Source organism: Salvelinus sp. IW2-2015, linkage group LG33, assembly GCF_002910315.2.
Source record: "Salvelinus sp. IW2-2015 linkage group LG33, ASM291031v2, whole genome shotgun sequence".
Classification (NCBI taxonomy): domain Eukaryota; kingdom Metazoa; phylum Chordata; class Actinopteri; order Salmoniformes; family Salmonidae; genus Salvelinus; species Salvelinus sp. IW2-2015.
Window position 1 is genome coordinate 23456183 of NC_036872.1, and position 15453 is coordinate 23471635.

General features: G+C 41.6%; 1 protein-coding gene across 2 annotated transcripts in view; it reads right to left on the reverse strand.

The window, feature by feature from the left end:
• Positions 1–13989, reverse strand: part of LOC111957523 (ceramide transfer protein) — a 41264-nt gene extending 27275 nt beyond the window's left edge. The window contains exons 1-3 of one of the 2 annotated variants that reach the window (XM_023978367.2): positions 13888–13989; positions 13113–13238; positions 12245–12379 (exon numbers count right to left, since the gene is read on the reverse strand). In XM_023978367.2, coding sequence (XP_023834135.1) covers positions 12245–12379; positions 13113–13205 — 228 coding nt within the window. In that variant the 5' untranslated portion in view covers positions 13206–13238; positions 13888–13989. Of the gene's footprint in view, positions 1–12244; positions 12380–13112; positions 13845–13887 lie in introns of those variants that run through there. The other variant, XM_023978368.2, reaches the window with a different exon arrangement.
• Positions 13990–15453: the final 1464 nt, after the last annotated feature.

Genomic DNA, 15453 nt, shown 5'->3' on the forward strand with positions numbered 1-15453 from the left:
AACATAATAAACCGTCTGTTATCAGAGTTGTGCAGGTTCCGAGTGAAACCAACAACAATATCCATTCAGCAGAAGAGAAACCTGGTGTCATTATTGTGGGATTTCTGGTCACTGGCAACGAGAATGTCGGAAAAGAAAGCTTGATTTTATGAGAAGTGGCTAGGATAAGCAGTGTCCGTCTAAGTGAAAATGGACTCAAGGCAACAGCCCCAACGCTGATGCAGAAATTTAAGAAGCCCTCTCCGGCTCAGCAGAAGAGTTTTCTGGATGATGTGGAGATAAACTAACAGACCCCCTATTATGTCCCATCTCAGCTGGTGTACATATGAAATCGAATGAAATATATGTGAACATGATGGTTAACAACTTTGCAGTACATTTTCTTTCGTAGACACAGGTGCTGAAGTCACTGTATTGCCCATATCTAATGCAAAACATATATGTCCTCAGTACACAGGCAAGAACATGAGAGCGACAGGAGTGGGGGTGGACAAAGACAGATATGAAACAAACCTTTATCAATTTCTCTTGTTCCAATGAAGGTTGATGCAGGAATGTGGATAGGCTCATTTGAACAGCCTATTTTAGGTCTTGATGTTATTATGCAACTTGACTCTACATTGAATATTTCTGAAGGAAAGGTGATGTGGCAAATTAGACAACTGCAGGGCTCTACAGTTCAGAACTATCCTATTTGGACTACAAAGAAAAATGAGTGTGGAACTTTGGATAAGGAACCAGTGTGCTTTACAGGTGTTGCTCCACCTTGCACAAAACAATATTCCATTAGCAAGGAAGCTATGGACTCTACTAAAGTAGTGAGTAAAGATCTATGGGACATGGGTATAGTTGAAAAGACACCATGTAATCRGGCTACTCTCATGTATCCTCCAGATACCACATTACTTGAACACGACTGGTGTGAATTGGTTTCGGATCAGCTCTCTGATAAGTTTATAGAGTCATTTCTTTGGAAAAACCGTGAGTTTTATCTTAAACACAGACAGTTCAAGATTGTGGGGGGGGGGGGGGGGGGGGGGGGGGTGGGGAGGCTGGGCAGTTACTAACAAATGGACAATGTGATAGTGACAGACACGTTACCTGCAGGAACATCAGCAGAGGTGGCGGAATTGGTGGCTTGACAGAAGCATGTAAACAAGCTGAAGGAAAACTAATATCTACACAGACTCWAGGTCTGCTTTTGGTGTTACCCATTATTTTGGAAAAATATGGAAAAACAGAAGATTCATGACATCACTGGGAGCTCCTGTGAAGAATGGACCAGAGGTGATGGCTCTACTGAATGCGTTGCAATTTTGAAAATGAAAGCACATGGAAGAATCTTTAGACAAAAGTAATGATTTGGCTGACAGAGCTGCTAAGGCGGCTGCCAAGAGAAAACCTCTGTCAGCTAAACTGATTAGGAGATACACCTTGGATACATTGCAACATATTAGAGATATGCGAACAATGAAGTGTGGGAATGGATGGCTGCAGGATGCAAACTCAATCAAGGTGTGTGGAAATACAACCTGAGATGTGTAGCGCCAAATGCACTCTTACCCTACTTGGTGACACAGATCCACTCTTTGGGACACATTGGTGTGGACAAGATAGTTTATCGTTTTGTGGGCAAATGGTGGAATCCTGGTGTGCGGAAAGAGGCGGAGGCTGTTGTGGCAAATTGCAACATTTGTATGGAAAACACCACCAAGGGACGAGTAAAAGTACAGACACGACGAGCACCTGCRCTACCAGGACCCTTCAGACATCTACAGCTTGATTACATCACACTGCCCAAATGTAAAGGACATGAAGATGTGCTGGTTGTTGTTGATCGTTTCTCACGATGGGTTGAAGCCTACACTACTAAGAAAGGAACTGCACAACACACAGCTAAAATTCTATTCGACAAATCATTCCCAGATGGGGATTTCCAGAACAATTAAATTCCGACCAAGGCACTAATTTCACAGGAAAAGTGTGTCAGGAGGTAGCTCGTCTTCTGAACATAGACTGGCAACTACACTGCCCTTATCATCCTCAATCGAGTGGACAGGTAGAAAGCACAAATCAAGTTTTGAAAGACTTTCAAAGTTGCATCAAGAAGGGATAGCATGGCCAGATGCATTGCCTACGGTATTATGTATTAAAGGGCAACACATAACAAAACCACAGGGTTGAGTCCATTTGAGGTCGTCACAGGTCGACCCATGTCACTACCAGGCACGTTAGATTTGAGAAAAGCACTGTTTCACTTTGAGTGACACAATGCTTAACTATTGCATACAACTCTCTAACGCATAGGAGAAGCAGACAGACAAGTTAAAGAGGCGTGGGGAATAACTCCCAAGGGGGGACATGACATAGTACCAGGACAGCGGGTGATGGTAAAAAAATGTAACAGAGATGCTAGGGCCAAAATGAGAAGGTCCTTATCAAGGTTTGCTCATAACGAGGTCAGCAGTAAAAGTCCAGGGAAAATCACAATGGATACATGTCACTCATTGCAAGGTTGTCCATTTTGATGACACGGGGGAGCCTGGAGAATAAATAACTGATTGATTAGCAATCGGGGGCCAATCTCAGGTGAAGAAGCATAGTAAGATGATCAGAATCTGATAAGCTTCTATGTTGTACACCGCAGTCATCATATTCGGGATATCTAGGTGAAATGTCCAACTTTTCCTGAAAATCGGGACATGCTTACTTAGGGAAAGCTATGTGAAATTTCTCTTGAAACCAGGACATGTTACTTTCACTTTTTTMTTTCCTTCGTTACAGGTTATGAGAATCTACCGTCTGAAGCTGAAGCAATATCCCTTGATCCAAGGACTGTACTTGAAATGATACAAGATCACCGGTGAAGTGTTCATTACATGAGTCCTTAACCAGTGGAACAGAAGAAGGATTTCTCACTACTGGCAGACTGATAACTATTAGAAATGATGTTCTGACAATGTGGCACTGATACCAGTGTGGAAGAGCTGGTCACTTAAAGGACTTGGTGAATGATTACCTTTCCAATAGGACGATTGAATATTGTCTTGTAGAAATGTTTTTTGTTGTGAGTTCTCACAATACAGAATGTGGTAGGAATTGTAAGGGACATCCTAATTACACCTGTTAATACCTATTTTCTAAAACTTTGGTTGAATCTATTTCTTATTGTAACAGCAAGTACAATACGCCCTTTGAGTTCTATAGAAATGCAAGGTGTTTAATGTAAATTATTTTATGCTTAGTGCTAATGTTTTTTATACTGTATTTTTTCATGTTTTCTATTGTCATTTTCAAAAAATACATTTTAAGTATATTTATTTTTAAAATGGTCTAGGGGGAGTGTAAGAATATTTCGAAGATAAATACACAACGCAGAGGACGAGAGGTTAATAGAGTACTAACAATCAATGGAAATAGTAGTTTTCCTGTAATWGGGGATTAATGAGCAATGGGTATGGGAGGGATTTGTCTATACAGTGAGCCTGAAATAGGATACTTGTTATTTGGCCCAGTTTTATTGCAAGGAATTCTAATTGGCTAGGGCTGGGTTATAAAACCAAATGCTGTCCCTTTGTTCTGTGGAGAACTGGGWGAGAACCACAGAAAAGCATCACTAAGGACAGGGGAGAATGACCATCTACCTACCTCTCAGCATAACATTATGATTTATCCTCTTTGAATAAACATATTTCCTCCCCCTGATTTGCATTGGGGTCTGTGTTAAAGAATAACATCAACTACTAACAATACCATTGGTGTTTAACATGAGTTTCAGCGTGAAATAGCCTTTACTTTTTTTTTTACATATATTTATTTTACTATGTCAATATGTAAATCATTGGTTCCAAAACTGGTGGCAGTTGTTAAAAAAAAAAATTGTTGGAAGAGATAATTTGGGTATTTTCTTTTGGTCCATATGGTCTATCCACTAGAAACTCATGGACATACATTTCTAGATTTTTGTTGTTGTTGTTATTAAAGTATAAATGATCAAAGTTAATGAAAGGGAAAACCTACTCAGTTGCGCAACTGAATGTATTCAACTGAAATATGTCTTCCGCATTTAACCCAACCCCTCTGAATCAGAGAGGTGCGGGGGGCTGCCTTAAATTGACTTCCATGGTGCCCGGGGAACAGTTGTTGGGGGTTAACTGCCTTCCTCAAGGGCAGAAAYACAGATTTGTCCACCTTGGCAGCTTGGGGATTCGAACCGGCTACACCAATAACCTGGGCTTGGAATCTGTTCCTTAAAGACAGRAAAGGCCTTTTTCTCCACATTTTCTGACTTCGAGCTCCTCTTCCAGTAGAAATGGCCCGTTGATGCCAGCTGATGTTGACCCAGTTTAATAAACTTATTATTTTCTCAAAATTCAGTTTCTCCATTTCGTTTTCCCAGGTTTCAGCTTTTCCCCCCCGATTTTAATGTTCTCTTTCAAAAACCACACATTTTTAATAGAAAAACAACAATTTGAGACCACTTTTGAGATCTAGGGAAAACCTAAGAAATGTTCATTTTTGGGTGTAGATAACCTTTCATTCAAGTGTGCACCAGCAAGACACTTGCTTGGCTAGCAGTGTTTCTGTAGCACACGTGATTGCTGAGTTAGCTAAACAAATCCCTACTGGATTGATGCAAATAATCATGATCTCATTCTGCCAGGTAGGCACAGACTACTTTGTAGTTAACATTTAATTGAGAAGGTTTTTATGAAACCCTTTCCATCTACCAGAAGGCAGTTGTCATTAGCATCCTCGCTAACAGCTACACAAAGTGGTAGACAAACGCGCACAAACATGGGGATTCACGAGCAGTTGCCTCTTCAGAAAGTTGAAGAAAAATATGAATCACTTAGGCTACGCATTTCGTTCATGACATCATAATCTTTGGCAAATTAATTGATTTCCTACRAAGTTCAAGACATGATTAAATATTGTTGAATTATGTTTTAATGTCTGGATTCCGTCCACATTCCCTGCATCGCAAATTTTGTAGGGCCTTAACTATTAATAAAGCTCCTCGTTTTATTTCCTGTAACCTTTGACAAGAAACTGCTGAGCCCCCACACCACACAGTATCTGGAACATACATGTAATGAATGCAAAATTTCACAAAATTGTATTGAGCTTGTTAAATCATAAAGCTAAAACAATCCCCATGTGTTCCATTTCATAAGTTAGTTTCAACTTCTGATTTCTCTTTAACCTCCTCATGTACCAACTAGTACTGGGTAGAAGTTGTCATTGAACAGAGATCTGTAACCAGATTACCCCTCCCCGAAACACTATCCATTGTAAAGAAAAACAAATCTGACCTTAGATCAGTTTCTAAGGGTAGCTTCACCCTACTCCTATCAAGCATGTCCTTAAGAACCTCTCTGCTGTCTGTGTGACTCAGAAGAACCATTAAGTCCACTGGCACAAGGCTGTATCAGARACAGACCATAAAGCCTGGCTTTATTTTCGCTCCTTCTCCAGGAGCACAGTGTGCTGCAATCTATCCCTATCCGTGTGTYTGGAGAGATCTGATTGAGAACACTGTAGCTGCCAATGCTGCAGTTGCTTCGCTTGTATCCTTGGGATGTTGCAGTTGCTTCGCTTTTATCCTTTGTTGTTAAAAAATAAATAKAAATGTATTGTTGACATTATCTATAGTAGTTAGTAGGGATGCACAATATATTGGTAAGCATATCGGAATCGGACGATATTAGCTAAAAATGCCAACATTGGTATGTCTAGTTTAACGCCGATGTTAAAAACCGATGTCAAAACTACCGTGCACCTATGAAGTAGGTGCATGACGTAATAACGCCACGTAAAATCCTAACCTACCCCACACAATGTCTGCTGTGTGGATCAAGCAGCCAACAAGTCCAGCAGTCATTTGAAAGAGTAACAACATTTCAGCGAGACAACTCAAAAGGCGAAATCCATTTAAGCCAAGATAATGGAATTCATTMCCCTTGACAATCAACCGTTCTGTCGTGGGTGATGTTGGCTTTCGCCGACTGGTCGAGCACCAGTACACACTACCAAGTGCGCTATTTTTCAGATGTTGCCCTACCGGAGTTACACAGTAATAGTGTCACTGCTATTAGCTTCACAACATGCATACTACGGAACGACGTTTGGGTCTTTGCTTGTCAGAAAAGATACAATAGCACTGTCAAAGCTGTACAAAAAAGTCTGCAAACAAGCAAACACGTACAATGTGTTTTCAATACCGCGTTGGTAATTAAGCATTTGTTCGACCACAACTTCTGGGGTAGCTAGCTTTAGCTTGGTACCTAGCTAGCACCAATACAACCAGCCTGAAAACAATGACCAGTAGAAACTGCAGTCATTTTCATTATTCTTAGGAATCCTTGTGAGTAAGTATTAGCTAGGTTGCCACTTGTTGTTCGCCTACTGAAATTGAACTTCAGTTCATGAAAATAAATAGCTAGCCAGCTACTTAACCCTGTTGCCCAAAGCTAACGTTATAAGCAGCCAGCTAGCTTCATCTGGCTAYTGATGCTCGACCGGACCGGGTTGTGTTTTGAAGCTAGCCACAATAAGGATTAGGCACTAGTGGAATTTACGGTTCGCCTTCAAAATAAAAGTATGTCATTGACTGATGCAAATTAACAAATAGTAAAATTATGCAATAGTTTTATTTTGAAGGCTAACTGTAAGTCCACTATTGTGGCTAATCCTTATTGTGGCTAGCTTCACAGATGGGTCCGACCATAAATTAGGGTTATTTTAGAAGACACCTAGCTATATAGTTAGCTAGCTAACTATATAGCTACTGAAACAGATTGTGTCGTGTTATTTGACACGTCAAGTATCTTTTTTGGCACYCAAAAACCCAAATGGCGTTCCAAAGAAATCCTGGTTGAGAATGAAACGACTGAACAACGAAACAGCACAGCAAGTAAGTGAAAGAAATAGGTTTTGATTATGTTTTACTGGTAATGGGGACATACGTAAATGCCAACAAAATAACTTTTCGGTCAGTGTGGTGTGTGTGTAACCTTTATCTAGGCAAGTRAGTTAAGAACAAATTCTTATTTACAATGACGGCCCGGACGATGCTGGGCCAATTGTGCGTCGCCTTATGGGACTCCCAATCACGGCCAGATGTGATACAGCCTGGATTCGAACCAGGGACTGTAGTGACGCCTCTTGCACTGAGATGCAGTACCTTAGACCGCTGCATCCATGTGTGCGTTACCTATTTAACTGTACTAGAATGCTTAAAAAGGACGCTAAAATTTTAAATATCGGTTATCAGTATTGTTTTTTTTGGCAAGGAAAATATCGTATCGGCCAAAAATGTCATATCGGTGCATCACTAGTAGTTAGTACCAGTATTACCATCATTATCAACTCMAATGTGAAAATATTTTACCTTGTGCGTGAAAATAAACGTAACAGAGAATACAAAACCTAATACATCTGACAAACACACACATACTGCATGAAAAGAGCAGTGTATGATTTCCATCCCTCTTGGAAGAAGCACAGTATTCTGAACAAATGCAGCAGATACATCTGAGAGCGATGTGTAAACAGTAGCCTGCGGTGTTGTGACACAGCATGAGGTTGAGCCATAGCCTGAGGCGGAATTATCTGACTTGCATTTTCTGCACAAATACTGTATCTACAGTGAGCGTGAGGTGAGCGTACTGTACCGAGTCTATGGTGTACATCCTAAAAGTGAAGCTGGCCTCTATTGAGCAAGACATTAACCGATGGCCAGTGTTGGAGAGTAGTGAACTACATGTAGTTCAACTAATAATTTAACAACATTTTGCAGTAGCTTGGTGCTAGTTGAACTAAGTRCAGATCTTGGTAGTATTTTTTGTAGTTAATTACTATTTACCATGTATCTAACTACTGGACCTACAAAAATAAAATATGAGTAGTAGGAAAGAATTTCATTTTTTGGCTTCAGACCTTCCTAATTCTCACTTGAAACATCGTTTTAATTTAGCCTATTAAACACAAACTTTGTTAACACAACTCCAGAGTGATCTGTTCATGCAATTTGAGGTCTATGATATTTCAGATTTAGATCTAGCTATTTCGTGATAAATAATAATAATAATAGTGAACTACTTTTTCAAAATTACTTTATGTAAACTAAACTCAGCAAAAAAAGAAATGTGTAAATATTTGTGTGAACATAACAAGATTCAACAGACAGACATGAACTGAACAAGTTCCACAGACATGTGACTAACAGAAATGGAATAATGTGTCCCTGAGCAAAGGGGAGGGGGGGGGGGGGGGTCAAAATCGAAAGTAACAGTCAGTATCTGGTCTGGGCACCAGCTGCATTAAGTACTGCAGTGCACCAGATTTGCCAGTTCTTGCTGTGAGATGTTACCCCACTCTTCCACCAAGGCACCTGCAAGTTCCCAGACATTTCTGGGGGGGGGGGGGGGGGGGGGGGAAATGGCCCTAGCCCTGCGATCCAACAGGTCCCAAACGTGATCAATCGGATTGAGATCCGGGCTCTTCCATGGCAGAACACTGACATTCCTGTCCTGCATGAAATCACGCACAGAACGAGCAGTATGGCTGGTGGCATTGTCATGCTGGAGGGTCATGTCAGGATGAGCCTGTAGGAAGGGTACCACATGAGGGAGGAGGATGTCTTCCCTGTAACGCACAGAGTTGAGATTGCCTGCAATGACAACAAGCTCAGTCTGATGATGCTGTGACACACCCCTCCAGACCATGATGGACCCTCCACCTCCAAATCGATCCCGCTCCAGAGTACAGGCCTCGGTATAACGCTCATTCCTTCGACGATAAATGCAAATCCGACAATCACCCCTGGTGAGACAAAACCGCAACTCGTCAGTGAAGAGCACTTTTTGCCAGTCCTGTCTGGTCCAGCAACGGTGGACGACAACAATAGGCGACGTTGTTGCCGGTGATGTCTGGTGAGGACCTTGTGCGTTCCTGGTGTAACTCGGGCAGTTGTTGTTGCCATCCTGTACCTGTGCCGCAGGTGTGATGTTCAGATGTACCGATCCTGTGCAGGTGTTGTTACACGTGGTCTGCCACTGCGTGGATGATCATCTGTCCGTCCTGTCTCCCTGTAGCGCTGTCTTACGCGTCTCACAGTACAGACCTTGCAATTTATTGCCCTTGCCACATCTGCAGTCCTCATGCCTCCTTGCAGCATGCCTAAGGCACGTTCACGCAGATGCGCAGGGACCCTGAGCATCTTTCTTTTGGTGTTTTTCAGAGTCAGTAGAAAGGCCTCTTTAGTGTCCTAAGTTTTCGTAGCTGTGACCTTAATTGCCTACCGTCTGTAAGCTGTTAGCGTCTTAACGACCGTTCCACAGGTGCATGTTCATTAATTGTTTATGGTTCATTGAACAAGCATGGGAAACAGCGTTTAAACCCTTTACAATGAAGAAGTTATTTGGATTTTTACGAATTATCTTTGAAAGACAGGGTCCTGAAAAAGYGACATTTCTTTTTTTGCTGAGTTTATATTACTCGTAAGGGTAGCTTAAGTGTAGCTTAACTTCTTCCAGTGTTAAGTGACTGGTAGCTTGGTAAACTATTTTCAGAGTAGCTTTCCAAACACTGCCAATGGCTAGTTTCTGCATTCATTATAAACAGACTGAGTGCCACTGACAGTGTAGGTGTGGTGCTAGTAGTTAAAACCTRGTAGTCTGTTGCATTTACATAGAAAAAAGGAACTAATGCTCTCTTAGAAGCACAAAGACACCATTCACCTAAATGCCCAATACAATAAAAATAAAATCCTGTGTTATACAGTACCAGTTAAACATTTGGACACACCTACAAGGGTTTTTATTTTATTTGTACTATTTTCTACATTGTAGAATAATAGTGAAGACATCAAAACTATGAAATATGGAATCATGTAGTAACCAAAAAAGTGTTACACAAATCAAAATATATGTTAGATTCTTCAAAGTAGCCACCCTTTGCCTTGATGACAGCTTTGCACAATCGTGGCATTCTCTCAACCAGCTTCATGAGGAATGCTTTTCCAAAAGTCTTGAAGGAGTTCCCACATATGCTGAGCACTTCTTGGCTGCTTTTGCTTCACTCTGCGGTCCAACTCATCCCAAACATCTCAATTAGGTTGAGGTCCTGTTGAAAAACAAATGACAGTCACACTAAGCGCAGATGGGATGGAGTAGCGCTGCAGAACGCTGTGGTAGCCATGCTGATTAAGTGTGCCTTCAATTCTAAATAAATGACAGAGAGCGTCACCAGCAAAGCATCCCCACACCATAACACCACCTCCTCCATTCTTCACGGTGGGAACCTCACATGCAGAGATCCTCAGTTAGCCTTCTCTGCGTCTCACAAAGACACGGCAGTTGGAACCAAAAATCTGGACTCATCAGACCAAAGGACAGATTTCCACTGGTCTAATGTCCATTGATCTTGTTTCTTGGCGCAAGCAAGTCTCTTCTTATTATTGGTGTCCTTTAGTAGTGGTTTCTTTGCACCAATTTGACCATGAAGGCCTGATTCACGCAGTCTCCTCTGAACAGTTGATGTTGAGATGTGTCTGTTACTTGAACTCTGTGAAGCATTTTGGGTTGCAATTTCTGAGGCTGACAACTCTATATAACTTATCCTCTGCAGCAGAGGTAACTCTGGGTCTTCCTTTCCTGTGGCACTCATGGGAGCTAGTTTCACCATAGTGCTTGATGGTTTTTGCGACTGCATTTGAAGAAACGTTCAAAGTTCTTGAAATTTTCCGCATTGACTGACTTCATGTCTTAAAGTAATGATGGACTGTCATTTCTCTTTGCTTATTTGAGCTGTTCTTGCATTGAAATGCATTCCTGGTGACTACCTCATGAAGCTGGTTGAGAGAATGCCAAGAGTGTGCAAAGRTGTCATCAAGGCACAGGGTGGCAATTTGAAGAATATAAAATATATTTAGATTTGTTTAACACTTTTCTGGTTACTACATGATTCCATGTTGATCATTCATAGTTGATGTCTTCATTATTATTCTACAATGTATAAAATAGTCAAAATAAAGAAAAACCCTTGAATGAGTAGGTGTGTCCAAACTTTTGACTGGTACTGTATATATCCACACTATGAGGTTGGAATAATACTGTGTAAATTATGATAATGTCCTTTAGGTAGCCTRGCGGGTAGGAGCGTTGGGCCAGTAACCGAAAGGTTGCTGGATCTAATCCCCGAGCTGACAAGGTAAAGATCTGTCATTCTGCCCCTGTGCAAGGCAGTTAACCCACTGTTCCCTGGGAGCCGATGACGTGGATGTTGATTAAGGCAGCCACCCGCACCTCTCTGATTCAGAGGGGTTGGGTTAAATGCGATAGACACTTTTCAGTTGAATGCATTCAGTTGGTAATAACTAGTCAGTTGTACCTTTCCCTTCCCTTAGTGTAAGAGCTGTTAGAAACAACTGCTTGAAATTTCAGCCTGTTTTGGTGAGATGGATTMTTGGCCTGCCTGGTGACATTACCAGATGGTAAATGAGTTAATAGACCAATGAGAAAGAGTTCCAAACCTCTCTGCCAATAACAGCTAATTTGTCATTTTCCCCTCCCAACTCAGACCACTCCCAGAGAGCCCTAGCAAAATTCTTGCATGAGAAATTGCTCTTTGCTAAGAAGCTATTTTTGTTTCTTTTTGACCATTTAATTGAAAACAATCACAGTAAGGTATTTAATTGTTACTTAGTTGTTATCCAGAAATTATATTTAATATTGAGATAAAAACAGCTGCATTGGAAGTTAAAACCCATATTATGGTTTTAATCTGATTTCAGTCATTTAATCCTATTGCACAAATAGCAGTAACACCATTTGTTGGGCCTCTGTARTGAACCATGGTATTTCAGAAAGAAAATAGAATGTTTAACCAGGGAGTTGGATTTCAGTTTATCTAACCAACAGGAGGCCTGCCTGAGGAGAATAAAGTGTCAACTGGCTAGAAACAGAAGCATGGCACACAAAGGATAACAGAGATTACAATACAGAATCAGGATTTCAGATGCCTAATAAAGAACAATGTATATGTGTTTACAACTGGTGCTCCTTGTAGTGTCAGTATGCCCTTGTCTAATAAAATACTGCTCTCTATCCCCTACTGTGAACTAACAGCCTCATAACTGGGTAATTTCACTTAAACCATTTCAGTGTCTGAACAAACCTTTTTGCCAAAATGTGCCATAATGCTGCTTTCTGAGAGGAAATGAACATTTCCTCTTACTTACAGTGATGATAGCTTTGCTGAGACACAGAGAGCCCCTGCAGCCGTACTCCCGCTCATCCTCTGACTTATAGTAGCTCAGAGTGTTGTTCTTCAACACTACCCACCGGTCCTGCCATCCGTGAATGTAGTTGGTCCACTGTCAACAAAACATAAGAGCAGATATTCAAGCCTACAACTCTACTAGCGGTGTACTTACAGTAGMACAGGGGTCATGTATTTAGTTTCACACAATCACTATAGATAACAATGATTGGTTAAATTAATTTCCTGATTAATTGAAAGAGAAGTGGGTGTTGCATGTCCCACAAAAGGATGCCATTAATGGCCAGGGATTGACATTAAAGGTCACCCTATTGCTTGAGGCAAGTGAACTGAGCAGTGGAGCCTGCTTTGATGTTGTCCCATTGGGCATGTGATCAAATAAAATAACCAATCTGCAAAGAATTCCAGTAGCCTAAAACGAATCTTTCTGATTCCTCCCCATGTGTAGATGAAAGGCAGGCGATATATGGCACTTCTGTGTATAAATAGCTCATTTACATTTTTGGTCAACTGATCATAATCCTCGAGCAACCCCAAAAAATACTGGGCAAGTGCCTTTCAGACTTGAATGTCAATCCCTGATTGCAATTTGGCCCAGGCAGCTTGTTATTAGTAACAGCGGCCGTTTGTTTGTTGTACCTATTGGCTGATAGTAATCTGACCCAACCATTGTACACCATAGGGAAGTGTACAATGGGCACATCAAACTTTGAATAAAAGCTAGCAGGTATTTAGTTATTGTAGTTGTATCATAGTGTTTTTTTTTTAGAGGATCAAGTCCTAATTATCTATTTGAATAAAGATACATTGTTTGTTGTTTGACTTACCTTGCTTAGAACGCCACCGAGTTCAACAGGCTGCCCAGATTCGGGATCCACATCTTCATCTGAGCCCGACGAGTTCGAACTCTTCTCCGACATTGAACAACCAAGTTGTTGGTAGTTACCTAGAGGCTAGCGTTTACCACGAGCAAATTAAAATACACAAATTGATAACACTTGGCCTAGCGAGTGTTGCCAAATCGGTTAGAGGGCAAACGTTGTAGCAAAACATGAGACAGTATATCTAAGCAAGCCACTCCTGATTGTCTCTGGCATGCAATAATTGCATGGTTAGCTAACTAACGTAGCGTTAAATCCACAACTTCTTGCAGGCTATATGTTTCGATAGCAACACGACGTAACGTTTGCTATCTCAAGTTAGCTAGAAGCAAATGCAATGCATTTAGCTAAAGCTAGTTAGCTGGCTAGCAATCCAGTCAAAACGCAGCAGTCAAAATAGTCCTTCTGTTTAAATGCGCCATATCCTCTACGATCAATTACACAGGGCAAATCCTTTCAGAGATGCCCTCAGACTCCGAGAACCTACAGTACGATAGCTAGCCTCCCCGCGAATCTGTGGTACGCTGTCATGAACCGGACGACCCAAATCTGTTTGCCTCCGCCTGTGGTTGTTCGGTATCATCGCCGCTATGCAGAAACTGCGCAAAATATATGAGCTCTATATCAAAATCACTTGCTACGATGTGATATTCCATTGTTTGAGTAAATTAATCACGTTACGTAGAGAGATCATATTAATAAATCAATAACACTGGCTCACCTGTTAAAGTTTAGGTAGATGGACATGTATTGTCAAGGTTTTGTTTATCAGCGCTGTAGAGAAGGTTGCAATTGCGGTCGCAATTCGGGGCGTTCCTGGATGTTGGGCATTCCTGCATCTTCTTCTTGAGTTAGGTTTAACAGCGGTTGGCATACAAATTATGATGCATTACCACCAACAACTTGACCGGGGTATAAATCCATTATACTTTGATCCACAAAACAAAATGGAGAAAAAATGATATCAACAATTACCCTACATTAACCTTATACTCATTAAAACACACAACAATATTCTAACATCCCTTTATCGGGCAAAGACAACATCAAAACTCAAAAGAACAGGCAATGACTCTCACCAGTCATGCCACCCAGTCTGCATCGCACCAAACGACAAGCATCACAAACACCGGGAATCTTCCCCTTCAGCTGGTCCACCTTCACATTTACCGCTACCCCAGTAATCACTCCTTTCAATGGCGCCCTATTCCTAAGAGCAAAGCAATAAACCGATCTCGCTCCCTCTGGGCAGAAGAAACATACACAAATATCACAAGCCCACTACGTGTTACCTTCAATGACTCAGCTGCACCCAACTCCTTTCCCACCCACCCTGAAACCACAAATGGATCAGCCAAAAGGCAAGGATTCACTTTCTCAAAAAATGTCACTCCTACTGGATGAGATTGTTCTTTATCATGTCCATTGATGAAAGGCTCGGGCTCCGAGCTCTTCACCACAGCTTCCACTCCATTTAACTCGCTCTCACTCATTTCTATTTCACCTCCAGCACTTGACCTGGCATACTCCTTGCTCTGCTTYTACTTGCCACCAGTCTTCTTCGCCTCCCCATCTCCCTTTCTATTGCCATCTTCATCAAATTCAACCTCAACCTCTGCTTTCCTCATTCTCTTCGARGCCTTCTTCCTCCTTTTCCTCTTTCCTTCATCACAGCTGAAACAGAAGACTGTCTCCTCCAGCTTAGGTAGAGGCAGTAGGTCCCCACACTCATAACAAAAGTTCTTGTGGTTCCCGCTTGTCTCTGTAGCCTTTTCCCACTCAACCGTCCCCACAAAATCCATGCTCCCAGCTTCTTCTTCATCAATTGGCCTCTCTACCCGCCGGGCATTCCTGCAGGAACAACTCTTTCTACTTCTATAGAGACAAGATACTTGTCTCTCCGCCCTAACAATTGGAGTAGTTGTCCACAAAGCAGCACAGCAGGCTGTCTAGCTCCCGTATATCCTTTCTTTGGATTTGTGGATCTAATTATTTTCCAAAATTTTTGAATATTTGATGAGGGTTGTTGACTTCAACCACCTGTATTCTACAGGAGGTTGGTGTCACCTTAATTGGGGAGAACGATCTCGTTGTAATGACGAGCGGAGTAGATGGAATGGTAACAAATACATCAAACACATGGTTTCCAGGTGTTTGATGCCATTACATTTGCTCGGTTCCGACCGTTCCAATTGAGCCTTTCTCCCTCAGCTGCCACCTGTGCTGAACTCAATAGAGAGATGCTATGCTACTAGCCTCATGTCATGAATATGCATAGCCATCTCGA